Genomic DNA, 27,500 nt, shown 5'->3' with positions numbered 1-27,500 from the left:
GAGCGAGTGAGTGAGTGAGCGAGTGAGTGAGTGAGTGAGTAAATAAATGAAAGAATGAATTGGTGAATTAATAAGTAAATGAATAAATTAAGGAAAATGCAGATTGAATGAAAGAATGAATGAATGAGAAAATTATTGAATGAGTGAGCATAATTATTAATATACACATATAAAAAAAAATATTATTCAAATTTCTCCGTCAGTATATAAATGTAATATAAACCCATGGGTGGATACAGATACATCATTGCATACATGTACTATTTACCTCCGTGTTACTGACTTTCAGTCTTAATTTCTCTCTTTCTCTCTCTCTCTCTTGTTCTTTTTTCAATCTCTTCTTTCGCCATTTGAATTTTTTTAGGCAAATATTCAATCACTTGATGGAGAAAAATACTTGTATCGCATTCACGTTATTATTGCATAAAAAGATGAAAGACACTGCCAGATGAATGAATTCATCTCGAAAATTCTCTTCTCTCTCTTGCTTTCACTCTTTTTTGTCTCCCTCTCTTTTCCTTCTACCTCCTCTCTCTTTTTTCCTTCTACCTTCTCTCTTTCTTTTCCTTCTACCTTCTCTCTTTCTTTTCCTTCTACCTTCTCTCTTTCTTTTCCTTCTACCTTCTCTCTTTCTTTTCCTTCTACCTTCTCTCTTTCTTTTCCTTCTACCTTCTCTCTTTCTTTTCCTTCTACCTTCTCTCTTTCTTTTCCTTCTACCTTCTCTCTTTCTTTTCCTTCTACCTTCTCTCTTTCTTTTCCTTCTACCTTCTCTCTTTCTTTTCCTTCTACCTTCTCTCTCTCTCTTTCTCTCTCACTTTTTCACACGATTCGGATAGATAATATTTCTGAGATGAAACAGCAGTTGTCAGTTTTATGTGTTCTCCCCCCAGGTATTCTAAGGTATTGTATAATGCAACTATACATAATGATATACATGAAATTGCACACGTACACATACATACATACACACGTGCATACATATAAGCACACATACAAACACATCTATACACACACACACACACACACACACCTACATGCATACAAACATACCGATACACACACACACATAAATACACAAACATTAATATATACAAACAAACATAGCTGATACAAGTGTGCATGCGTTTGTATATGTTTGTACATGCATCGTTGAAACATAGAGGAGCACAAAGAAAGTGAAATTTTCTTTGTTTAAAGTACGTACACATATACTCGTACATACGCATACACACACGTACACACACACACACACACACATACAAATAATCTCACCTGTTTGTTTGCTTGCTCATAATGATGCATTTGCATATCATTTTGGATTTTTTTCCATTTCATATGTTAATAAAAATTATCACAATTACAAAATTAAAAATACACACAATTATCTTTCTATTTCTTATCTTATTGTGATATTATTATTTTTATTATTATTTTTTTTTTCATTTTTTTATCAGTTAACTGCAACGTTGTTTTAAAAAATAACATTGAACCGTATCCACAATTTGGCTCAAGTGGTCTTAATGCATGTAAGAGTCTATGAATATCTATGTATATGAAGAAGAGGATGATGATGATGACGATGACGATGACGATGATGGTGGTGGTGGTTTTGATGATGATGATCGTAATGGAGATGATGATGATGATGACGAAGATGATTAGTGACCATCACGGTGAAAGTGATAATGAAAGTGATTAAAATAGCAGGAGGTGACGATGGCGATGATGATGATAGCGATGATGATGATGATCGTAACAACATCCCAGACGATGAGATCACAATAAAAATAATAAAAACAATACCAACGGCAAGCAAACTTTTTGATATTTCGTAACGTTTGAATGACCGAGCGCTGATGACATTCGATTATGTAACCATACCTTAGACATACTGCTCTTTCTATATTTGGAAAAACCATAAAAGGACACATACACACACGCACACACACACACACGCATACACACACGCGCACATATTTATCACCATCCTCATCTTCGTCATCCTCGATAACATCATCCTCATTTGATTCCATAATTAAGTAAGCCTAACGTTTTAGTGAGATCCAATATACTGACGCAATGAATACGTATAGCTAGCTATGTGTAATATGCCTGCCGGTTATAATCATATTTCTGCAGGCAGGGAGCTCTGAGTGACTCCTCAAAGATCAGAAAGTTGATTTAAAATGAAAACTAAAAGGTCCAAAAAGCGAATACGTTGAAAAGGGTAATAGTAGCATTATTGCTGTGTATGTATCAGTGAAGACAATGTTTGTATGATTGTTATTATGGTGTGATAGAAACCTTTTTGATGAGGAAAGAGTTCTGGCTCGGCTGCTTATGATCCGACCAGTGCCTGGTTCTGCCTCCGCAAACACCTCCTCCTCCAATGCCCTGGGCCCCCTTCTGCTGCTGCTGCCCCGTGGTCGTCAGCAGCTGCATCAACTGCATTCGCCACTCTCTGAAGCACTCAACGTGCATCCACTTGTTCTCGCAACACGTCGGGTTGTCGCACGACAGAGTCACGACGCTGTTGAGGATGCTACCTGGAGCTGCTGTTGTCTTGCCGTTGCCACTGTTACTACAAGAAGCGCTCGACGCTGCTGCGATGTCGTGGCTCCCAGACGCTATGGCGTCATTTGCAGTAGCAGCAGCTGTGGCTGTGGTTTGTTGTTGATCTAGGAATACGGAATCTTCAGCTGAAAATTTGAGGCAGCCGAGTGGTAGGCAGCAAGGTGTTGAAGACACGTTTGTGGTGATGATGGTGTTCGATGATGATGACGATGGTGATGAGGTTGATGAGGAAGATGTGATGAGGGCGAAATTGGGTTTCTCCAGGTGATCAGGGCTTGTTAGGCTGCCACTGCTACTTCCGGTGCTGTTGATGGCGTACTTTCTGCTGGGCTCGCCCAATTTTAATTGGTTGATGTTTTTCTCAAACGGGCTTTCGGGGCCCATGATGTTGTTGTTAATGTTGCTGTTGTTGTTGCTGTTGTTGTTGCTGTTGTTGTTGTTGTTGATGTTGTTGTTGATGATGTTGCTGTTGTTGTTGAAGTTGTTGTTGATGTTAACGGAAGAAAGCATTTGAAAAACGTCGTTGTTGATGTTGTTAGTGTTGTTGATGTTGTTGATGTTGTGTAGTAGTAGTTGAGGATATTTCATTATATTTCATATGACCACACACTGCAAAGTTGCAAAACAAAATTAAATCAAAAAAATAAATTGATAAAATTGAATAATAATCAAAAAATAACCTCTCATAACTTCGCACCACACACATCAATAATAACAAAAATAGCAATAATAATAATAATAAATTATTATTATTATTATTTTTATTATGAAATAATTTTTTTCAGAAAATCTCCATCCCGACGCAATCCAACGAAATTAATAGAGATCCTCTTTAAATTGCATTGTTTCAACGTAGGCTCCACCCAAAGGCGGGGCTTAAAGTACCTGAACAGCTTCTCATTGGCTGACCCAAATAAAAATATAAACATTTAAACGTAATCGACCAATAGGCGTTGAGAAATGTAGGTCGAGAGAAGTTATTTTTAGGTGGAAAACAAACAAAAAAAAGTCTTATATGTGTGTACCATGGCCTGTGCTTGCGATGATGATGATGATGCTACGATGATGATGATGATGATGCTACGACGATGATGATGATGATGCTACGATGATGATGATGATGTTAAGATGATGATGACGACGATGAAATCGGCGTTTAAAAGCAACAAGAAGGGCTTTCATATTTAATTTTGTAATGGTTTTAAGTTTAGCGTTGCTCTCTCGATAATTATTTATAATAATTATCAATCGTAATTATCCTTGTTAATAATAATAATAATAATAATAAATAATGACAATAATAACCCTGTTTTGTTGTTACCATTATTGTTGTTATTGTTATTGATGTAATTACTTTCACAACCATGTAAGATTTTTATTTTGCAGACAGCTTAAATAAAATTATTGCCATCAGCATATTCCTTTATGCAGACAACAACCATAACATTAACAACAATATAGTTCAGCTCTAACCCAGCTTCTACAAAAACAACAACAGCAAGAACATCAACAATAACAACAAGGAAAACATCAACTACAACATCAACAACAACTACATAACCAGCTAGCAGAAACAACGACATTTTTTGTGTAATGTGTTTGTGTGTGTAATGCTGTAAATTTCAAACTTCGTTGCTGAATAACAATGGACTATCGTCATTCAGTCACGTATACACACTACTACTACAACTACAACTACTACTACTACCACCTTTAATACTACTACTACTACTTCTGCTGCTACTACTACCACTGCTGCTACTACTACTACTACAAATGTTGATACTAGTACTACGAAACCACAACCACTGCAGCTACTGAGACGCAATTTTTTTAATTAAAGTCGAAAAAGGGCCGTTTTATTTTAAAATCGACCCAAAAAAGGTCGTCAGCCACCACACCAGCCACACCAGCCACAAATCTTGGCGCCGCCGTGAAAGTTTTGGCTTCTTTCGTCAAAATTTAAACATTTTCAAAATTTTGCCCTTCCTCGTCAGAGTTGTCTAGGTCCGCCACTGCAGGTACTGCATATATGTACCATTACGATGTGCTTGTCTTAAATGATTTAATGACAGGTTTAATTATGCATGCGTGTATCATGTATGCTTGTATGTGTGTATATGTGTGTGTGAATGTGTGTGTGTATGTGTGTGTGCGTGTGTATGGATGTGTGTGTGTGTGTATGTGAGTGTGTATGTGTGTGTGATATGTACAAATACACATACTTGCACAAAACAAACAAACCATCAAGCATTCGTACACACACGCAAATAAACAAACATACATGCATACATAGATACATGAGATGTTAACTGGACTATAATGCTTTTAAGACCGTGGTACAATGATGATGATGGTGGTGGTGATGATGATGATGGTATTGATGATGATGACACTACTACTAGTAGTACTACTACTACTACTACTATTACAAATACTCTACTACTACTATTACAAATACTACTACTACTACTTTTCATAATGATGATAATAATTAACGATGTATTTTAGACAACGGTAAATAATCTGTAAATGTCATTTTGTACGTACATATATATGTTTCTAATTTGGAACTATTGATGTATGAACGAACGAACGAACGAACAGATGAACGAACGAACGAACGAATGGATGAACTAACGAACGAATGAATGAACGAGTGAATGAATGAATTACGAACAAAAAATGAGTGGAGGAAACGTTGATACGAACAAGCGAACAATGTTAAACTGAATAGCTGTCAAAATATAGCAGATGATTTACAACACTAACATAAACAATCGTTTTTTTCATTCTTTCAATCATAAGCATCATTTTACTCTTTTATTTGTTCGTTTATTCGTTCATCCATTCATTCAAACATTAATTCATCCATGCAGGGATTTATTCTGTCCATTCATTCATTCATTCATTCATTACATTTCATTCATCTAGACAATTTAAGTTTGTAATATTATTAATAAAAACAACAATAATAATAATAATAGTAATAATAATCGTCATTATCACCATTATCATCATCATCATCATTGGTTCAACACATTCTAGGCGCCATTCTGAATGGAAAGACCTCACAAATCACGGTAATTGTTTTTGCATGCCTGTATGTGTCTGTGGATGTATGTGTGTGTGTGTGTTTGTATGTGTGTTTGTCAGTGGATGTATGTGTGTGTGTGTGTGTTTGTACGTGTGTTTGTCTGTGGATGTATGTGTGTGTGTTTGTGTGTCTGTGGATGTATGTGTGTGGTTTGTGTGTCTGTGGATGTATGTGTGTGTGTTTGTGTCTGTGGATGTATGTGTGTGTGTTGCGTGCAAGTTCATTATCTATAAATGACTTTCATACATTCATTTGAGTCTATCCAACGATTCCATATCGAGATAGCATTCAACTTCTTGTTTAAATTCAGACTTCTTGTTTTAGCAGCTACGATGACCAAAAGCATTTTACGCCAATGATACTCAACAATCATTGCAATTGCTCATTTCTTTTCTTCGTTCAATCGTCCATTTATTCTTTATGTTCTGAGCTATTTCGGCTATTGCAGTATAATCATCATCGTCGTCGTCATCATCATCAAAAGTGACACAAATACGAACCACACTTATCTTTTTCTTTATCACACACATACAAAAAACACTACACAAACAAATGAAAAAGCTTCATAATAATAATAATAATTTTTATCATGTGACGTCATTTTTATTTTTTTCTAGTTATATCGGAAACAGATCCACCAAACTATTTAAATTTTTCACCAGTTTATCTCGAGAAACTCTTATTAAGATAAGAAAGCAGAATGAACGTTTTAAGGGATAATAATTATCATAATTATATATTATATTTATAATCATAATTATTTTAAATTATAATAATGATAATTATTATTATCGTCTTGAGTTTATTAGATTTAGTTTATTATGTAACGAATATGGCTTTAATTCTTTTGCATTTGTTGCTACCGAGGCCACTTGATCGTTGAACCAAAGTTTAAAAAACTGTTGAATTACAATTCATCATGATGGTGAATTGTAATGTTACATTACATTACAATTGTAATGTAAGTACAATCAAGATGAATTGTAACGTAACGACGAATGTAACGATATGACGTAATTACTTTGAATGTGATATTAATATTTATTCAAAGTGATGAAGATAATATTAGTAATATATGGTTGTAATGATGATGAAGACGACGATGAAGATGACGACGATGATGATGACGACGATGATGATGACGACGATGATGATGAGGAAACAAACAAACACACAAGTAGCAATAACTTTGATGAAAGAGATTTTTTATTAAATGAAGCGATGATGACGACGACGATAGTAGAATTTATAATGCGCAAAACTATTATACAAACATTTTATTTCACTCTCTCTCTCATCTTTCTCTCACTTTGATTTTTTTTCTTTCTTTCACACACACACACACACACACACACAATCACACATAATTGCACGCACAACTAACTCAATATCTCACATCAACACCATCATCGCCATTCTCATCATCTTAATCATAACCATCACCATCTTAATCATAACCATCACCATCTTAATCATAACCATCACCATCTTAATCATAACCATCACCATCTTAATCATAACCATCACCATCTTAATCATAACCATCACCATCTTAATCATAACCATCACCATCTTAATCATAACCATCACCATCTTAATCATCATCATCACGGCCTTCGTCGTCGTCATCATCACGTGATTTTATTGAAAGCCTACGTGATGTAAACAAACTTGTTCTAATTCGTCATCCCTATCGTTATTATTATTTTTATTATTTTTTTTATTATTACTATTATCATTACCATCACTATCGTTACCATCACCTTCATTTTTTGGAGCAATGAACACCTCAAAGAAACCTTACTGTAAAAATTCAAAATAAACAACAACATTAACAATAATAATAACAACTACAATAATAATAAAATCTATCGAGTCACCTTAACACGCAAGCCAAACAGATGTTTATATAGAACGCTAGCATCGTCATCAACATCATCATCCTCACCACAATCATCATCACATTGCAACAATCAGCAGCAGCGGAAGAAGTAGCAGCGGCAGCGGCAGTAGCAGCTTCACGATTATCATCATCATCATCTTTACAACCTCCATCTATTATTTACAACTGCTACTTAGGCATTTATTTTGTTTAGTACACTAGAAGAATTATTAGTATTACGAAACGTCACGAAACGAAACGAAATTTTATTTTATCAACAAAAATGAATAAACAGGGCACGACTGATGAAAGTACAAACACCTTGTAGAATAATAAAATTAATTGTTTAAAAAAAATGAATAAAAACTCATTTCAAAAATGTTGCAATAACTTCAAAAGCACAGTTCAGTCCAGTCCACCCAAATTCTAAAAACTGCTGGCAGTGTGTTGCTGTTGCAATTCTCGTTTTCACGGCTCGAGCTCCCGCTCTTAAAACGTTAAAAAACTGGATGACGATTTCTTGGCAAGAAAATCTACAACTACCAGTGACAAAGCGTATTATTACGCATTAAAAACCAAACGCAATTTGAATATGCTTGAATTCATTTTTTATTATTAAGATTAGGATAAAAAAAGAAATCAATCACTCACTCAATCGATCAACCAGTCAGTCAATCAATCAACCAGTCAATCAATCAGTTCATTAATCAATCAGAAGTGAATGGATGGATCAGCAGTTAAAAAATAATGAATGAATGCAATAATACCTAATTGTTTTAAATAAAAATCATGCATTCATTATAAACCATCAATCAAATCATTCTTCAAATCATCAATTCACACATATTCAATCACTGAATGAAAGAAGGAACGAATGAATAAATGAATGAGTGTACACCATCCACCTATCCATCAATCATTTCATATTTTCAAAATGTTCACTTATCAAAATCATTTAATAAATGAATCAACGAACGAACGAATGAATGAATGAGTGCATGAACGAATGATCCATCCATCAATTATTTCATTCCTTCATTTTCATGCAAGCAAGAATCTTCTCCCTCAAAATGTTCTCCAGTTTGACAGCATCTGCTGCGAACTTCCGGATGCCATCTGCAAGTTTATCGCTGGCCATGACGTCATCATTTAGCATCCACCTGAATGTCTTCTCGTCCATCTTCACCCTCACCACGGAATCCTCACTCTTGGCTGTTTTTCAATAATGGTGAAGGTGCGGCGAGATGGTGAGGTCAGATGATGATGATGGTGAGGTCAGATGATGATGATGGTGTGGTCAGATGATGATGATGAGGTCAGATGATGATGATGAGGTCAGATTGTGATGATTTTTAACACTAGAAAATTTTGTCACTTGCTCAGTTTAATTTATTTTATTCTTTTTCTCCAACGAGGGCATAACTCACTCACCAAGTCATTAACTGTTCAATTAATTAATCTACCTAATCCACATTCGTTTCTTGAGGTCATAATCTTATAATCCATGCTTAGGAGCATTCTTACTCAGTCATTTATCCCTCGTTACCGTTCTATACAACTGCCTGCCTTGCATGCTGTAACAGTTTCAGCAACTGTCAGATTCTGATGTTTCAAAGGATAATAAAAACGCGTGGGGAGGTGAATGAGTATGAGGAAAAAAGTTAAGGAAAGAGATATGTGTTAATGACATGATGAGTGAGTGAGTGAGTGAGAGAGAGAGAGAGAGAAAGAGAGAGAGAGAGAGAAAGAGAGAGAGAGAGAGAGAAAGCTAACACCGACAGAACAACCTTTTTCAATGCTCAGATACTGACTGACAGGTTTTTCAGATGACGATAATTCTTCCAGCAGGGCGGGACTGTTTGGTGAGTGAGTGAGCGATTTAGTAGGAACAATCATCCCAGCCATCGCTATAATGATCAACCATCATCACCAACTCAACTGCCAACATAAACATCCAACAGCATGCAACAGACAAGAATCTCTCTGCATTCGAACAAGGTCACGGTGAAACTTACCAACCTTATAGTGAAGAGATCGCAGCCAGCTAAGGCTTTGATGTGTTCGACGTTTCTAAATGAGGCGGCCATGACGACAGTCCCGTAGTCGAATTTCTTGTAGTAATTGTAAATGGCTGTCACTGATTTCACACCTGCAATCATTGAAACGTCCAAAAAAATTCATTTATAACCATTATTATAGGTAATTAATTAATAATTAATTAACATTTACGATGTAATTTTAATAATTACTCGGAGTAATTAATTATAATATAATTAAACTAGCCAGGGTCTTCGAGTGGGTCAAATGATTTCTTATCGGTGTTCTGCATGTACCAGTCCAAAATTCTGCCGACGAAGGGGGATATCAGGGCCACACCAGCTTCGGCACAGGCCACTGCCTGCCAACAACCAATCAGAATTCACCTCATTCATTCATTTATTTATTTATATTATTCAATTATTTACTATGAAAATACTAATTTTCAGTATTTTATATAATTTTACATGGAACATTTTCAGAAAAAAGTAAGAAAATTTTATAAAATAATAGTCACAAAGATGACATTAAAGTCATTTACAACTGGAGATTTATAACATTAAAACACCAGCCATTATTTAGATACACAATTAACTATGATATTTATTATTCACACACACACACGAACAAACACACATACAAACACACACACACATACAAACAAACACACACATACATACAAACAAACGAGCAAACAACCTGACAGAATGAAAACAACAGCGTCAAGTTACAATGGATACCGTGTTCCTTCTCTAATATTCTATAAATTAAATTATTAAATAAATAAATTTTCAATAATATGATCAGTTAAGTAAATAAATAATAAAAAATTCATCATTTATCCAACTTCAAAATGAAAAACATTAACTCTCCGAAACGAACTAACCATTTGGTTTGAACATTATCAAATCCTTAAACCAAACTACGCGAAACATATCAGCAATACCTCAAATAATACTTCAAAAATACATCAAAAGTGCAGGCAATCATTACATTAAGGAAGTAAATCTAAAATCGAAAAAACAGCCCATAAAATTTGGTAGAAAAGAAACAAAATGCAGGCACCTGCCAGCTTCAATGCCTTCCCATGTCGAGGCCAGTTTGATGAGAACTCTATCTCTTGAAATACCATGCTCCTTGTACAAACTTATCAGCTGCAAACCCTTTTCGACCATCCCTTCCATGTCAAATGAGAGCCTGGAGCATTTGGAATTAAAATGATTGATGATCAGGATTATGGTAATTAATATTCATGTTATGTTAATGTGGACTATGGTATGAAACAACACATTATCATTCATTCATTCTTTCATGCATATTTTCATTCATTTATTCATTTCATTCCAGAGAAACTGGGTCTCTGGACGCAAAACGAAGATTGATATTTTCATTCATTTATCCATTCTTTTCTTTAATTAATTAATTAATTCATGATAGAAATAGAAATGACCTTGCATCGACTTCAGTTGAAACTCGGCCTGGGATGATTTTTAGAATTTCACAGCCAAACAACACACACAACTTTTCCATCGATAACTCAACCACCCTCTCCAGTGATTGTGGGCTGCTGTCGTCTGAAGTTCTGCAACAAATATTTTCTCTCTTGTGTGTGAGTGTGTGCGTCTGTCTGTATGTGTGTCTGTGTCTTTGTATTCAGAGCCATGTGCCATTTTAAAGTGTGCTAACGGCAGCACTGCATTTGTCTGTTAGTATGAACACACACACACACGCACACACATATATATATATATGTGAATGTAGGTGTGTGTATGCATGTATGCATGCTTGTATGTTTGTGTCTATATATAATGATGTAAGTGCATGTATGATCTGTATGTATGTAAGCCTTATGTAATCACAATCTGATTGTTATTCAGAATAATAAAACACACACAAACTAATACAAACAACACAACACAAAACTAAATAATAAAGGTAGGTTGGTAGGTAAGTAGGTGCAGTACCCTGATTTATTGAGAGCATATTTGACTGCCTGGTCGATCAGTTTGGCGTATTGGGGTTTCTGAGAGGCTTGCAGAATCAGCGATGGGTTGGTCGTAGCATCAGTGGGCTGGTATTTTTTTAGTGCTGAACAGTTTTGATAATAAATAATGATATTTTAAATAAATTAAAACATAAAATAATGATAATATAAAAAAATTACGACATAAAAAACTTTTATTTACATTCGAAGTCGCCAGTATCTGCAACCACAACAGTGTATTTCCTGAGTTGTTCCAGTGTTGACAGCCTAGAAACTTTGGGCTCTGAACAATCTTCTTCCTGTCCCTTCCTGTCAGCCATTTTTCCAACGATTCTAAAATTTTTCACAACATTTGCAGGTAAAAGTATGTTATAATAGACAAAATACTATAATTTTATATGATTATTATATAATAATTATTACATCTATTCTATTATGATTGTAACAGATGAGTACGTGCTGTAATTATAATATATCCTAACATATGTATTATCTATCTATTCTATATGTATATGTATGCACATATATAACTATAAATCTTTGTATGTGTATAGAATAATATAAACATAATAATTAATAACAGAATAGAATTATAAGTCTTCTTGTTATTAAGTTAACACTCAACACTCAACCCAATCAAATCTGGTTTATCAAGGTTAAGTGTTGAGTGGGTCTGTCCAGAAATTTCTGGTTGATTGAAAAAGTGTTTGTCTAAGAACTTTTGATTCGATCTATTGATTGATTCTAACTAAAAAAAGAGAATTAGGATTATGAGTGGAGAAGATTCGATCCATACTTGTGAAAAGCTAGCAAACATTTGTCAGCTAACGTTAAATAATTCTAAGTTTGAAATGATGTTTGGTATAAACTTTGAGTTGGTTAATGACATTAACTTAATGTTGATCAGACAAGTCAATCTAGAAACAAATAGTTAATAAAAGAGTAGAAGAACAGCAGAGCAAAAAACATGTGACAACTTAAACATTATTTGAGAAATTTTTCAGAATTACCAAGAGACAATTTGAAAAAATAATTTGATTGAATTATTTATTGCTAAAATTTAAAAAAATTTAAACTAAATTTCGCTAAAAAATCGATAAAACATACTTTAGAACAAAAAAAGATACTACTTTATATATCGACCCTGTTCACCAAAGAAACGAGACGATTTGAAAATGTGCTCTATTAAAGGCGAATCATAGATATATAAGTCGGTGTCAAGCCAATGAATCTTTTACATTCTGCTGGTGCTCATAGAAACTGGTTGCTGGAATCATACATTGGCTTACTGCAGTGGCTTACTGGGTCTCATGCAACTGTGTCATGACGGTTTTCTGTATTTATAATGCTTTAAATAAATCAATATATTCATTTCACAATTATTTTTGTCAATATAAATAAAGAAATTGCTTTTGTCTGGTGAAACACAGTGCCCAAGTAAAGCCGTATGTTGGCTTAATTGGATTTTTTTTCATATATACAATACTATGAGATCAATCAATCAATCAATCAATCAATCAATCAATCAATCAATCAATCAATCAATCAATCAATCAATCAATCAATCAATCAATCAATCAATCAATCAATCAATCAATCAATCAATCAATCAATCAATCAATCAATCAATCAATCAATCAATCAATCAATCAATCAATCAATCAATCAATCAATCAATCAATCAATCAATCAATCAATCAATCAATCAATCAATCAATCAATCAATCAATCAATCAATCAATCAATCAATCAATCAACCAATCAACCATTTATTCAATTAACTAATCAACCAACCAATCAACCAATCAATGAACCAAATTAAATGAACCAAACAAACGAATGAATTGATAAAAACGAAAAAAAAAAAAACTCGAACAAACACTTAACCAAACAGATCTACAAACAATTTCTAGATTTTAGTAAAGAATGAAAAACACAATAGTTAGTTGCTTATATTTGAATTCATTCAAAAATAAAAAATGATGGTTAATTAAAATTACGAAAACAACAATTTTAAAAAAAATTCGAATTTCAAACAAACAAATATAACAAAATATCGACCGATAAAAAATAATTATTATCCATTATTATTATTATTATTATTATACACACTCCATAGTAGTTCTCGGAGAATGATTCACGTAACAATAACATTTAGTCAGAACAGTTCACAGCATGTCATAATGACTAAATCAACATACCAAACAGAAATTATTTATACATGCATATATACAAAGTAAATCAAGAATTTTCTAAAAATTATATAACCAAATTTAAAAAAAACTAGAAACCAGTCAACATTTAATAAATAAATAAATAAACATATTTAAAAAGATTGTTCAAAAAGGTAAAATTTAAGGCGACGACGAGAATGAAATATAGTTTGTTTTGTTGGTGTGCTGTTGTGAAGCGAAAACAAACACATCACACAAAACTAGTAAGAAGTCGCAAGAATAGTAGTCAGTCACCTACCTACAATTAAATTACTCTCAGGGCCCTAGCTTATAATCATTAACTCAACTCACTTACCTAAAAATTTGTATTTCTACGTTTTAGAAATTTTACACGTTTCAGGTATTTTATTTAACATATTATAGCGTTTTTATTTTACTTGAAACTTTTTAACTAATGTTAAGCCCTAGCCTACCTACGATTGTTCAACTCATCTCAATCCCTAACTTACCTATGAATTAAATTAAGTCCGGTAAAGAAAATAGAAAGTTGAAGAGAAACATAACAACGACACCGAATGAATGGATGTTGTGTATGTGTGTGTTGTATTGATGTATGTGCGTAAATGTGTGCGCGTGTACTCTCCAGTCACTTCTTATTGTCATCTTCAAATTGTCATCGGAACGATCATCATGAGACCATCATCTGATACGTGCTGACGCCCACCACAACCCGCCTCTCAGCATTCTGTAGACAAATTTTTTTATTAGCGTAGTAGTAAATGAATGTTAGAATCTTAGAAGAAAAAATTATAAAATGAAAATAGTGGCAAATAAATAATATTTTAAAATAATAAAGAGATTAAAATGTAAAAAAACCTTACTTTCGTCCATTCGACAAAGGCAGAATGTTGAATGGCTGAGTGAATGAATTAATTAATTAAGTAATCAATCAAATGATTCAATGATTAAAAATTAATAATTTGAAAAATTGAGTGATAAAATGAATGAAGGAATGAACGAACGAACGAACGAATGAATAAATGAGAACAATTAAAAGACGAAACTAAACCTTACTTCAAAAATCGTCGTTACTGTACTCCGTTGCACCGACCACCACCACAAGATGTCATCCGAACTTCAGAGTGTCAGTCGAACAGCCAACGAGCTGATTCTTCCTACACCACCATCATCAAATGTAAATCATCATGAGACCACCATCGGAAACGTGCTGACTCCCACCTCTGCCCACCTCTCATCATTCTGTAGATAAAATTTTTTTATCAGCGTAGTAGTAAATGAATGTTAGAATCTGAAAAGCAAAAAATTTTAAAATGAAAATAATGACAAAATAGTATTTTAAAATAACAAAGAGAGTAAAATGTAAAAAAAAACTTACTGTTGTCCATTCGACAAAGGCAGAATGTTGAATGCGGTCCGGTTCCTACGTTGTCCTCCAAAACTGGTGCAAGTCCCCCGAGAAACACAGCCCGTGGAATGGAGAAAGATAAAGAGAAAATTCTCATCAGAAAGCTTAGCGGTGCCTGCATCTCAAATTGCTTAATAAAAATAATCCTATCTACCTATTCAATTACCTTATCTATACTAAATTGTTAATGGTACGGTAGTCGAAAGTCCCCCTTCATTCTCCCTCCTTGCACAGAGGTTCACCGACAGCCAGGGCACCGGATAGAAAACCATTGCCGTGCGGATAGTAGACTATTGCCGTGCGGATAGTAAACCATTTGCCGTCCGGAAGCCGTGCGGGTAGTAGACTATGGCCATGCCGCATAGTAAATCATTACAGTGCAGATAGTAAACCATTGCCGTCCGGATAGTAAACCATTGCCGGTTCACCACTGGCCACCAAGGCTTACCTCTGACAAGAAACTTCGAAATTCAGAGTCTATCGGCTATCGTACCCTCAACTTACCTATTTAATACAATTAAGCCCTAGCTTACCTAAAATTACAAAACTCAAGAGCCCAATTCATTGGCCTTTCGGCACCCACCCCACCACCTACGTAATGCCTTGGGCTCCAACTTAGTAATAATAATATAAAACTTAAACCCTAAATCTATTAATGAGTATGTTACAACGTAGCCTTAACTTACCTATTCATTACATTATGGCCCTAGCTTACCTAAAATTACAAAACTCAAGAGCCCAATTCATTGGCCTTTCGGCACCCACCCCACCACCTACGTAATGCCTTGGGCTCCAACATAATAATTATAATGTAAAACTTATACTTAACCTACCTATCGATAGACTTACAGCGTTTTAATTTACATTACAAGATTGTTCCTAGAATTACATTATTGCCCTTAACTACCTATGAAATTAAATTACTCTCAACCTTAGTAATAATAAATTAGAATGTGTAATGAAAATAAAATTACTCTCAAATACTAACATATGTTTATGTATGTATCTGTGTGTGTGTGTGTAATACGCTGATGCGTGTAATATGGGTGCAAGAAAAAAATAGAAACGATAAACTTACGCGCCTACCTATTCAAATACATTAGTGTTGGATGCTTCCTATATATCCTACCTACAATTAAAATTATGCCTATCTAACCTACCTATATGGCTACTTAATGTAATTGTGTGTGCGTGCGTGCGTGCGTGTGAGCATTCTTACTTAATATTAAATTACAGAGAAAAACTGAGAAAAGAGAATAAAACGTATCCCAGCCAGGCGTGTATTCTTTGCCACTGAATGAATGAACGTAGCCTGACATCTTCGCTGATGAACTCCTCTGGAAGCTTCAACCTGAATAAAATGAAAAAATCTCATTTATTTAATTAATTTAAATGAAAATAGAGAAACGAGCCGCGGTGAAACCCGCCAGCCAGAAAAGCCAGCCAACTGGCAAAAAAGGAACCGCAAAGAAACGTAAAACGAACCACAGCAAGGCGTGCATTCTTTACCACTGATTGAACGAACGTAGCGTGACATCACAACCATTCTGATCATCCACCATGAACTCCTCTGGAAGCTTCAACCTGGATGAATAAATCTGAATGAACCTAAATGAATGGAAAAATCTTATTTAATTAATTAAAATGAAATAGAGAAACGCAAAGAAATCGACCAGTCTATATAACTCTATATAACTCTATATAACTCTATATAACTCTATATAACTCTATATAACTCTATATAACTCTATATAACTCTATATAACTCTATATAACTCTATATAACTCTATATAACTCTATATAACTCTATATAACTCTATATAACTCTATATAACTCTATATAACTCTATATAACTCTATATAACTCTATATAACTCTATATAACTCTATATAACTCTATATAACTCTATATAACTCTATATAACTCTATATAACTCTATATAACTCTATATAACTCTATATAACTCTATATAACTCTATATAACTCTATATAACTCTATATAACTCTATATAACTCTATATAACTCTATATAACTCTATATAACTCTATATAACTCTATATAACTCTATATAACCATGCATACTTCTCCATTCAATCAATAAAAATTCCACCAAAACCAGGAACCACCGCGTACCTGTTATATGTATGGTGTGAAACAAAACAAAATAAAACAAAACAAAAAACACACCACCGAGTAGAGTAAAAGAATAGAAGTCCCTAACCTACCTATGTAACTAAATTACCTTATGCCCTAGCCTACCTATATAATAAATTAATTTTTAATCTCACCTACCTATGTTTCATTAACTTAACTCAAGACTCATGAAAAAAGAGAAAAATAGTAAAACTGAACATAAAATACTACCATACAAACAAACATGATGTATTTATGTATGAGCAACCGCTATAGAACCAACCTAAAATAAAAAAAATACAACATACAAACACACAAACCACAGACATGCAAACTCTATATAATAAAATAAATAAAAATAAAAAATAATATAAAAATAAAATAAATGAGATCAGACAGACTGCTTCAAGCGAGGCAGAATGCCTGATCTGATTTTCATGTTGTCTCAGCTCCTTTTTATACTCGTTTCAACCATACATTCTCATCATTTCAATCAATCACATCAGTAAAAAACTTATTTGAAGTATGTACTACACTATTATACAGTCTTAACCACAATGCTAACCATACTAAATTGACGCCTTCGAAACTTTCTGATTGGCTGGTTAAATCTGCTATATTGCTTTTTATATAAACATATAATCTTATTATATATTTGTATACTTGGATTCTAGTTACTTTATAATATATATAAATTCATTATAAAAGCAATAGTAATCAGTGCTATATATGTACGCACGCAGTTCAAATTTTTCTGGGAGAATTCAAAATAGTTTGAGACCACACCTTGCTTAACATCCGATTCCAAGCCGAGCCAAGCCGAGCCAAGCCAAGCCGAGCCAATATGCGCAGATTTATAAGCGCTTTTATATTAAAATTTTGCTCGCTTTATATACGAATATCCCAATATAACAAATTCTCCATCCTATTTTAAAAATTGTCATTGATGCTTTTAATCAGTCAGGTCACAATCATCATCATCGATATCGCGGTGAAATCAAATTGAAAATTTTTTAAAAATTGTTGATAAAAGTAACTAATATATATATATATAGTAAAAAGTTTAAATTTTTCCGAGAAAATTCAAAATAATTTAAATTTAACAAAACTGTTCAATTTGAATGTGTAAATACAATATTATAAATGTATTATAAACACACACACACACACACACACACACAACACACACACACACACACACATATATATATATATATATATATTTCTTTATTTAGTTTTGCCTGCGTATGATATTTGATAATTTATTCTAGTTAAATGGTCAAATTTATTTGATAGGAATTGAATATTACCTTTATACAGGCTGATTAACCACCATCCAGTAAAATAACTACAGTTAACATGACGTCATTTCCCCCTAACGATTTCGCAACGATATACCCATCCTATTTTATAAATTTTATTTGATGTTTTTTAATTAGTCAGGTCACAATCATCATCATCGATATCGCAATAAAATCAAATTGAGAATTTTTTAAATTTTTGAAAAAAGTATCTTTATTCATTTTATGATACTACTTTGTTTAAAAAGATACTGATACATATATATAACTAGAATAAATATAACGGCCTTCGCTCACTTTTAACGGTCGAACAAGGAGCTTACTTCCGGAGGGGAGTTGGAGGTGATTTTTTATCGTTCGAGTCAAAAGCAAGGGGATTTTATTCTTTTAAATTTATACCAAATAAAAGAAATTAATTACCACACTGAATAATACTTAAAAAAATTTAAATTTAAAACCTTTTAAAACATTTTAAATAAAAGCAATATTCCGAAATAAACATACGATCGTTAATTTTGACTCGAATGGTCAAAAGTTACATGGTCAAAAGATACGATCGTATATTTACTAATTACGGAATATTGCTTTCATTTAAAATGTTAAAATTTTAATTTTTTTTAATTGTTATTCAATTTGGTAATTAATTATTTTTATTTGGTATAAATTTAAAAAATAAATCGACATTACCGAAAATAATTAAAAGTTGAAAAAATTGAGATTCTTTGCATATCCCCTTCATCGTAATATGAACACAAGCCTGTGATAGGTGAGCAACATTTTGCAATACCCCAGTCGAATGCGGTCACTGCGAAGCACAGCAGCGACAGGCCACCTTAACCAACCACTCACGCTGGCCTATCTATGAATCGTCTAATTGAATGAATTCTTTTTTAAAAAAAAGTTGAGATTTATGAGAGAGAGAAAGAGAGAGAGAGAAGAGGGAGGGAGGAACAAAGACAAACGGAGAAAAAAACGGAAAATAAATAAAGAGAGAGCGATCAAAAGAAAGGAAGATAAAAAATGAACGAGAGAGTAATTGAGAACAGAGGGGAAAGGGTAGAGTGAGAGGAAAGAAGGTAGAGTAGAAGAAAAAGTGGTAGCAGCAGCAATAGCAGCCACAGAAGCAGCAGTTGTAGCAATAAAACTGGCAGCAGAGGTATGTAGTAGTAAAAGTAGTAGTAGAAGAAGTAGTAGCAGCAGTAATATTGGTAGTAGTAGCAGTAGTAATATTGATAGTAGTAGCAGTAGTAATAGTAATTCTTATATTTTTAAAAATAAAAGCGGGTGAGCAAACACAAAAAAGAGAGCGCAGACGAATATTGGATTTATTTGATTGACTTTAATGAACAATATCTATAGTTAATAATAATAATTATTATATTAACAACAATAATAATAATAATAATAATAACAATAATAATAATTACTAATTATTATTATAGTTAATGATAATAATACAAAAAAAATGAAGTAATGTACAAAATAATAATTATCAGGAGGGCATTGCTTATTCAATCGTTGGTTAAAAGACGAATATCATATTCACCATCATCATATTCACCATCATCATATTCACCATCATCATTTTCATCATCATCATTTTCATCATCGTCATCCTTATTCTTACTATTCTTATTATTGTTACAACTTTTATTTTATCTTCATCATCATTGCAAATAATTTTAAAAACAAAATTTAATAAATATGTGTTCAACATTCATATCCTACCCATAATCCTACACGTAAAAAAACTTGTTTGTATGTTTGTGTTTGTGTGTGTGTGTGTGTGTGTGTGTGTGTGTGTGTGTATGTATGTATGTATGTATGTATGTATGTATGTATGTATGTATGTATGTATGTATGCATGTATGTATGTATGTATGTATGTATGTATGTATGTATGTATGTATGTATGTATGTATGTATGTATGTATGTATGTATGTATGTCTTTTTCTGTGTGTGTTAGTATGCATGTGTTAATGTTTGAATTCTTAAAGAAGTTTATAAATATAATACTGACTTGGTGATAGATAATTTGTCGCCATTATTAATATAATTAATAATAATAATAATAATAACATTATTATTATTGTTGTTATTATTATGATATTATTCAAATATTCTTAACCGTTTAACAAGTAGAAATATCAATACTAGCTTACAGATCCTTTTAATTTTAATTAGTACTGTGTAGAAATACAATAATTTCAACAATAACGAAAACAATAAAAACAACAACAACAATAATAATAATAATTATAATTATTTATAATTATAACAACAACAACAGCACATAATTACGGCATTCTTTACATAAACAGCCAGATAAAGCTTTCTGCCAATCTTACAAAGTCTTCAACGCTAATCAGTCAAATATGTACGTACACACACATATACATACATACATATATAGTCATACATACATACATACAAACAAACAAACATACGTACATACATACATACAAACAAACATATACATAATATATATGGCGTAATGACTTGAGTTAAATAATTGTCATTCATTCACTTTCTTCATTTTTTATTCCTTTATTTTTCATTCTCTCGTTCTCAGTTATTTACTTATTCAAATATTTGTTCTTCCACTCGTTCATTCTTCCATCTGTTTATTTATTCTTTCATTCATTCATTCATTTGTTTATTCACGAATTCAATTATTCGTTCATTTTTCGTTCGTTCGTTCGTTCGTTCGCTTATTCATTCATTCATTGTTCATTTATAGATTGCATAATTCATTCATTCAATCATTTATTTATCCAGTAGTTTCAATAACTAATTTATAAATTAAACATATCAAACCAAATAGACCAATGATACAAAACGGTTCAACAATAAGATGACGATGACGACGACGAAGATGATGGTCCGGGTGATAGTGATAGTACCCACCCACCGAATCATTCTTAGCCACTGTAGAAACATATTCAACTAATCATCATCACCGCCTCTTTTTTCATTTTTTGTTCTGTCTCACCTTCCCTCCATCGTCTTCAATATAATCACTATCAACACCACCAACTCCATCATCATCGTCATCGTCATCATCGGCTGCAGCACTGAAATAATCATCCTTCATTTCTATTGGTTCATTGATGGATGACGTCACACAGTCCTGGTCGCCACCCTCAACATCATCCTCAACATAATGACAACGACCATCACCAGTAGCTGTAGTTGTAGTAGTAATTGTTGCAGCAGCAGTAGTGGTAGTAGAAGTAGCGACAGTAACATCAGTAAAAGTAGCAGCAGCAGCAACAGTGGTACATAAATGATGATGAACAGAAGGATGTCTAGATTTGACGTGCCTCTCCAGATCTCTCCGTCTAACGAGCAACTTGCCGCACTCGCCGCAACTGTAGGGCGTCTTAGCTTCAGAGTGCAATCGAACGTGTTTGTTGAGGTTGCTGGGGTCGCCGAACGCCCTCTGGCAGATGCGGCACTTCAGGGGTTTGAACCCGGTGTGGGTTCGTACGTGAATCTTCAGGCCGTACTTCCTCGAGTAGAACTTGCCACAGTAGCTGCACATGTAGCCCTGCCTCGTTTTTTGACCGTCTTTGTAGAGGATTTTTTGTAGTGGGCTGATTTCATCCTGTTGATTTTGTTGTTGGTGATGGTGAGGATGACGATGAGAATGATGATGTTGTTGTTGATGGTAATGATCTTGTCTTTGGAGCAGATGATATTGTTGTTGTTTAAAATGGTTTTTTGTGTTAGTTGTTGTTGTAGAAAGCAAGTTCGTTGCGCTGTTGTTGTTGTTGTTAGTTGTGGTGGTCGAATCGTCGTCGTTTTTATCTAAGTTGTCGTCGTTCGTATTTGAATTTGAGGATGGGGAAAGTTGTTGTGGTGAAGTTGATTTGGTGCTGTTGTTGATGTTGTTGATGTTGTTGTTGTTGATGAGGTTTTCAAAATTGTTTCTACCTTCCCACATGTTTTGCGCGAGATTTCTGTTTAGCATGAAATCATTAAAAATGTTTTCGTGAACTTGTTGCTTTGGATGTAGATTTTGTTGTTGCTGATGTTGTTGTTGAGGTATTTGATGTTGCTGCTGGTGTTGCTGCTGATGTTGCTGATGTTGTTGTTGATGTATTTGATGTTGTAGTTGATGTTTTTGATGAATTTGTTGAAGATGATGTTGGGAAGATGGATATATAAAAGTGACGAAAGGATGACGATAAGGAAAATACTGTTGGTGATTAAAAAAACATTGTTGCTGCTGCTGTTGTTGTTGTTGCTGTGGTTGTTGCTGCTGTAGTGGTTGTTGATGTTGCTGTTGTATGAAGTTGTTGAATGTTGAATCGAAGGCCGGTAACAAGTTTGTGCAGTGATTTCGTTGATGTGTTGTTGTGTGTAGCTGATGGGGATATAAGTTTGTACAACAATTGAGATCTGGAATGTTTGCTATGCTACTTCTATCTCTTATTTCGATGATGTTGTGATTGTTGTTGCTGCTGTTGTTGCTGCTGCTGTTGTTGTTGTTGCTGTTGTTGTTGCTGTTGTTGTTGTTGTTGTTGTTGTGTCTGAGATAAAGGTGGGCTTTCAGTGGGTTAGGATATTGAAAACATTTGCCGCAAATATGACACCGGTAGCAATTGCGGTCTTTGACGTTGATTGGCTGAAGAAATTGAATACCTAAAAATACCGCCAAATCAGAAGTGAACCAGGCCCTAAGCCTCTCATCTTTATGAATAAATTTAGTGGTTTTCATTAACATAATTTTGTTGTTGTTGTTGTTGGTGTTGCTGAAAAAAATTATAGCAACATTTTGATTGCAACAATCTGTTGCCGGGAGAATGTAATTGTGTGGCCTGTGAGGTACTCGTTTTCTTTGTTTTTCTTTGGCCGGTTTTTGGCCAATAAGAGAGCAGATGTTAAATGACGTCTTCTGATTGGATGGTTTAAATTTTTTAGCCGTTTTAGACGTTGATTTTTGATTCAAATTTGAAAATATCTGTCAGTTGTGAAAAATTATTTCAATCGAAATAAAAATATTAATTTTAAATTTTAAAAATAGTTTCAGAAAAATATAAAATCCATTTAATCTTTTAACTCATTAAAACTAATAAAATAACTTATCGACCATTCTTGCAACAACTGGTTGGATAATCAATCAACCAGCTAATCATTCAACCAATCAAGTGCTCACCCAACCGACCAATCAATCAATCGTAGCATACACCTGTAACAGGTGAAACTCAAACGTCACGTTCGCTCATTCACTCCTTCCTTCGTTCATCCATTCGTTCATTTATTCGTTCATTCATTTATTTATGCTTTCATTCATTCGTTTATTAATTCGTTCATTCATCCATTCGTTCGTTCGTTCATTCATTCGTTTATTCATTCATAACTCTTCCAAACAAACAGTTTAATAAATCATTTTTAACAATTGACTAGTGGGTCCGTTGTTACTTCAGTCAGTGGTATTAATTGAGTTAGTAGCAGTAGCAGTAGTAGTAGTAGTAGTAGTAATAGTAGAAGTAGTAGTTGTTGATGTTGTTGTTGTTGTACAGTTACCAATATAAGTAGCAGTAGTAGTAGTTTTACCAACACACCCAATATCAAACAACAACAACAACAACTAAATAAATTTTAGTTTAACAACAAAAACAATATCAACGAAAATAATTTTAATACAACTGCCAGACAGACACATTTATGCGCATATTACTACATTATACAAACTAAAACATCCACCGAACTGAAATAAGAAATTGAAATGAAGCGCTTTAGAAAGGTGACAGCAGCTCGACGCAGAGAACAATGCTAGCACGGTGATCAATCATTCAACACATCCACTAAACTCTACGATTTATTACTACAATTACTACTACTAACCCTACTGTCACTGCTACTACTCCGACTGCTACTACTGCTACGACTACTACTGCTAACGCTGCTACTACTGATACTGCTGGCTGCTTTAACAGCTTCTACTGCTTAACCACCAGAACTTCTACAAACAGACACACAGACGTAACTTGCGTACAAAAATACAAAGGCCCAAGTGCTTATAACATACACACATACACGACACACACACATACAAACATACACACACCCATATAAACATTTACACACACTCACACATATACAAACACACACACACACACACACACACACACACACACACACACACACACACACACATGCAAACATACACATATACATACACAACGTCATTAAATTGAATTGACTTTTCAAGCCATGCGCTGATCAAACCACCAACAAAACACAGTCAACCAAGATTAACATCTAGGCATAATAAATTATAATTTAATCAATGGCATATACGTTCATTTTATTATGGTTTATTATATATTAGATATATATATATATGTATATATATATGTATATATATATATTGTGTGTGGTGTCCTTATATTTATACAATAGAATAAACAATATTAAAATGAATAAGACAAGGATGATGATAATGATGTTACTGATGGTAATGATGATGATGGCGGTAATGATGATGATGGTGGTGGTGGTGATGATGATGATGTTAATCAAACATCATGCAAAGACTTCATCACATCATGACCTGGTGTTATATATCATCCACATTATCCATTTTCACTTATTCATTTGTCAGTTCATTACTTTTATCTTTCATTCATTCATTCATTCATTCATTCATTCATTCATTCATTCATTCATTCATTCATTCATTCATTCATTCATTCATTCATTCATTCATTCATTCATTCATTCATTCATTCATTCATTCATTCATTCATTCACTCACTCACTCATTCATTCATTCATTCATTCATTTATTCATTCATTCATTCATTCATTCATTCATTTATTCATTCATTCATTCATTCATTCATTCATTCATTCATTCATTCATTCATTCATTCATTCATTCATTCATTCATTCATTCATTCATTCATTCATTCATTCAATCATTCACTCACTCACTCACTCACTCACTCATTCATTCATTCATTCATTCATTTATTCATTCATTCATTCATTCATTCATTCATTCACTCATTCATTCATTCATTCATTCATTCATTCATTCATTCATTCATTCACTCATTCATTCATTCATTCATTCATTCATTCATTCATTCACTCACTCACTCACTCATTCATTCATTCATTCATTCATTCATTCATTCATTCATTCATTCATTCATTCATTCATTCATTCATTCACTCACTCACTCACTCATTCATTCATTCATTCATTCATTTATTCATTCATTCTACGTATACCAACAAATGATTTGTATATCTATGTGTTTGTTTATATATCCGTGTATGTATATGTATGTATGTGTGTATGTGTATGCAATTGTGTGGTAAGTATTTATCGCAAGTGACCTAAACAAAATATGGACTTTAAATTGCGATGTAAACCAATGAAATCATCAAGTAGGTCAAATTCGAGAAATTGAAAATTAATTAGGTCGTGAACCTTGTTTGAACTGTCGCCATCTTTCGCTTCGTCATCATGATCATCATCATGACCACCATCGTCTTCAATGAAATCACTGTCACAATTTATGCTGTTGTTATTGTCATTATCCTCATCATCATCATCATCGTCGTCGTCGTCATCATCATCAGCATCTTCTTCCCAAAACTTCATCATCTCTTTCTGGTATATAAATTCCCCAATGATGACGTCAGCGTTGATGTCACGTGCTGCTACTACGTCATGGTGGCCGTTGCTCAGGGTCACGTGTTCGAAAAAAACTTGTTGCCGGTGTTGATGTTGTTTTTGTTGATTTTGCTGATGCTGTCGATGTTGTTGTTGTTGATGTTGTTGTTGATGTTGTTGACGAGGCTGTTGTTGTAAGCCTGGAAAAAGTATTCGGTTGTTGTTTTTTACGGTAAAGTTAACAGCTAAATGCATGCTATCCATTCGTTTTTGATGTTGTCCTGGTGTGATGTTACTTTTTGTTACTGTCACTGCTGTTGTAATTTGGATGTTGTCATTGCTGCTATTGTCCTGTTGATGTCGTTGTAGTTGATGTATTGGCACTGTGGTAGTGTGGTGTGGTTGTTGAAGCTGCTGCAAAAATGTCAGACCAATCAAGGTGATATAAAAGCATAACTGTATTTACTTACAACATATCAATGAATCGTTTTGAGCATTTGCACACACTCACGTGTCATGTATTCTATAATGTATATATTATTATAAATAATTTATAATTATATATTTATTTATTTCTTCATTTAAATATCTCTTCTACTCTTTTCTATGTTACATTCAATTCAATTTATAAAACTCTTTCAAAAGAAAGACATTTTTTTATTATGAAATAATATTATTACTATTATAATATTGGTTATTGTTATTATTATAGAATAGATATGAACGAAGACATTTTAAGATTAATTTCAATGTTTGTTAGCCACGCCTTCGAAAATCAAACCAAGATTTTATTGGCCGAGACGTATTGATTGAGTGCTTTATCTTGATTTTTATTGGCTCTTGAGTTGTGCCACACCTCTCAAAATTGACCAATAAAATTTCTAACAATGTTTGATTGTTTATGATTACTAATTTTTTGTTTTTAACAATTTTTCAGTATATTTTTTTAACTTGAAAATTCATTTTAACATATTTTTATTAAAATAATTTTATTAATTAAAACAAAAAAGAATTTAATCAATTTTTGAGTGTGCTCAATTTTTTCGTGAACTCGTTTTGGTAGTCGATTTGCTTTTCAAACAATCAATCTATATAGTAAATTATAATTTTTTCATTTTTTACTTGGTCGTTCATTCACTCATTCATTCGTTCGTTTGTTCGTTCACTCGTTCATTCGTTCGTATAATCATTAACTCGTAGATGAGTGAATGAATGGATAACTAAATAAAAATAGGATGGATGGATTGACGA

General features: G+C 33.3%; 3 protein-coding genes across 3 annotated transcripts; all 3 read right to left on the bottom strand.

Moving 5' to 3' along the window:
• Positions 1-1,517: 1,517 nt before the first annotated feature.
• HELRODRAFT_182547 (hypothetical protein) lies at positions 1,518-3,162 on the bottom strand (the record flags this gene model as incomplete). The annotated part of the gene is made up of 2 exons (XM_009032797.1): positions 1,518-1,544; positions 2,305-3,162. 2 exons carry the CDS (start codon positions 3,160-3,162, stop codon positions 1,518-1,520), a joined length of 885 nt encoding a protein of 294 aa, XP_009031045.1.
• Positions 3,163-8,105: 4,943 nt separating this feature from the next.
• On the bottom strand, positions 8,106-12,765 carry HELRODRAFT_186207 (hypothetical protein). Its single transcript, XM_009032796.1, has 11 exons — positions 12,682-12,765; positions 12,178-12,261; positions 11,777-11,907; positions 11,555-11,678; positions 11,041-11,172; positions 10,656-10,787; positions 10,290-10,350; positions 9,837-9,951; positions 9,573-9,702; positions 9,341-9,408; positions 8,106-8,765 (listed from the first exon to the last, which is right to left on the bottom strand). The coding sequence occupies exons 3-11, from the start codon at positions 11,892-11,894 to the stop codon at positions 8,581-8,583; spliced, it is 1,065 nt and encodes a 354-aa protein (XP_009031044.1). The 5' UTR covers positions 11,895-11,907; positions 12,178-12,261; positions 12,682-12,765; the 3' UTR covers positions 8,106-8,580.
• A 9,160-nt stretch (positions 12,766-21,925) lies between these two features.
• HELRODRAFT_144862 (hypothetical protein) lies at positions 21,926-22,159 on the bottom strand (the record flags this gene model as incomplete). Its single annotated transcript, XM_009032795.1, has 1 exon — positions 21,926-22,159. A coding segment is annotated over one exon (234 nt), but the record flags the coding sequence as incomplete, so codon positions are not given.
• Positions 22,160-27,500: the final 5,341 nt, after the last annotated feature.

This window comes from Helobdella robusta, assembly GCF_000326865.2.
Source record: "Helobdella robusta unplaced genomic scaffold HELROscaffold_88, whole genome shotgun sequence".
Taxonomy (NCBI): Eukaryota; Metazoa; Annelida; class Clitellata; order Rhynchobdellida; family Glossiphoniidae; genus Helobdella; species Helobdella robusta.
The sequence above is the reverse complement of the archived record's forward strand: the minus strand, read 5'-3'. Positions and strand labels throughout refer to the sequence as shown.

What these genes read in the sequence shown, in the direction of transcription:
- HELRODRAFT_186207 (XM_009032796.1), bottom strand. Translation starts at nt 11,894, where the DNA reads ATGGCTGACAGGAAGGGACAGGAAGAAGATTGTTCAGAGCCCAAAGTT. An exon ending in TCAACTGAAGTCGATGCAAG is followed by an intron (nt 10,788 to 11,040) that starts GTCATTTCTATT and finishes CAAATGCTCCAG; the next exon opens with GCTCTCATTTGACATGGAAG. An exon ending in GAAGGCATTGAAGCTGGCAG is followed by an intron (nt 10,351 to 10,655) that starts GTGCCTGCATTT and finishes TTTAATTTATAG; the next exon opens with AATATTAGAGAAGGAACACG.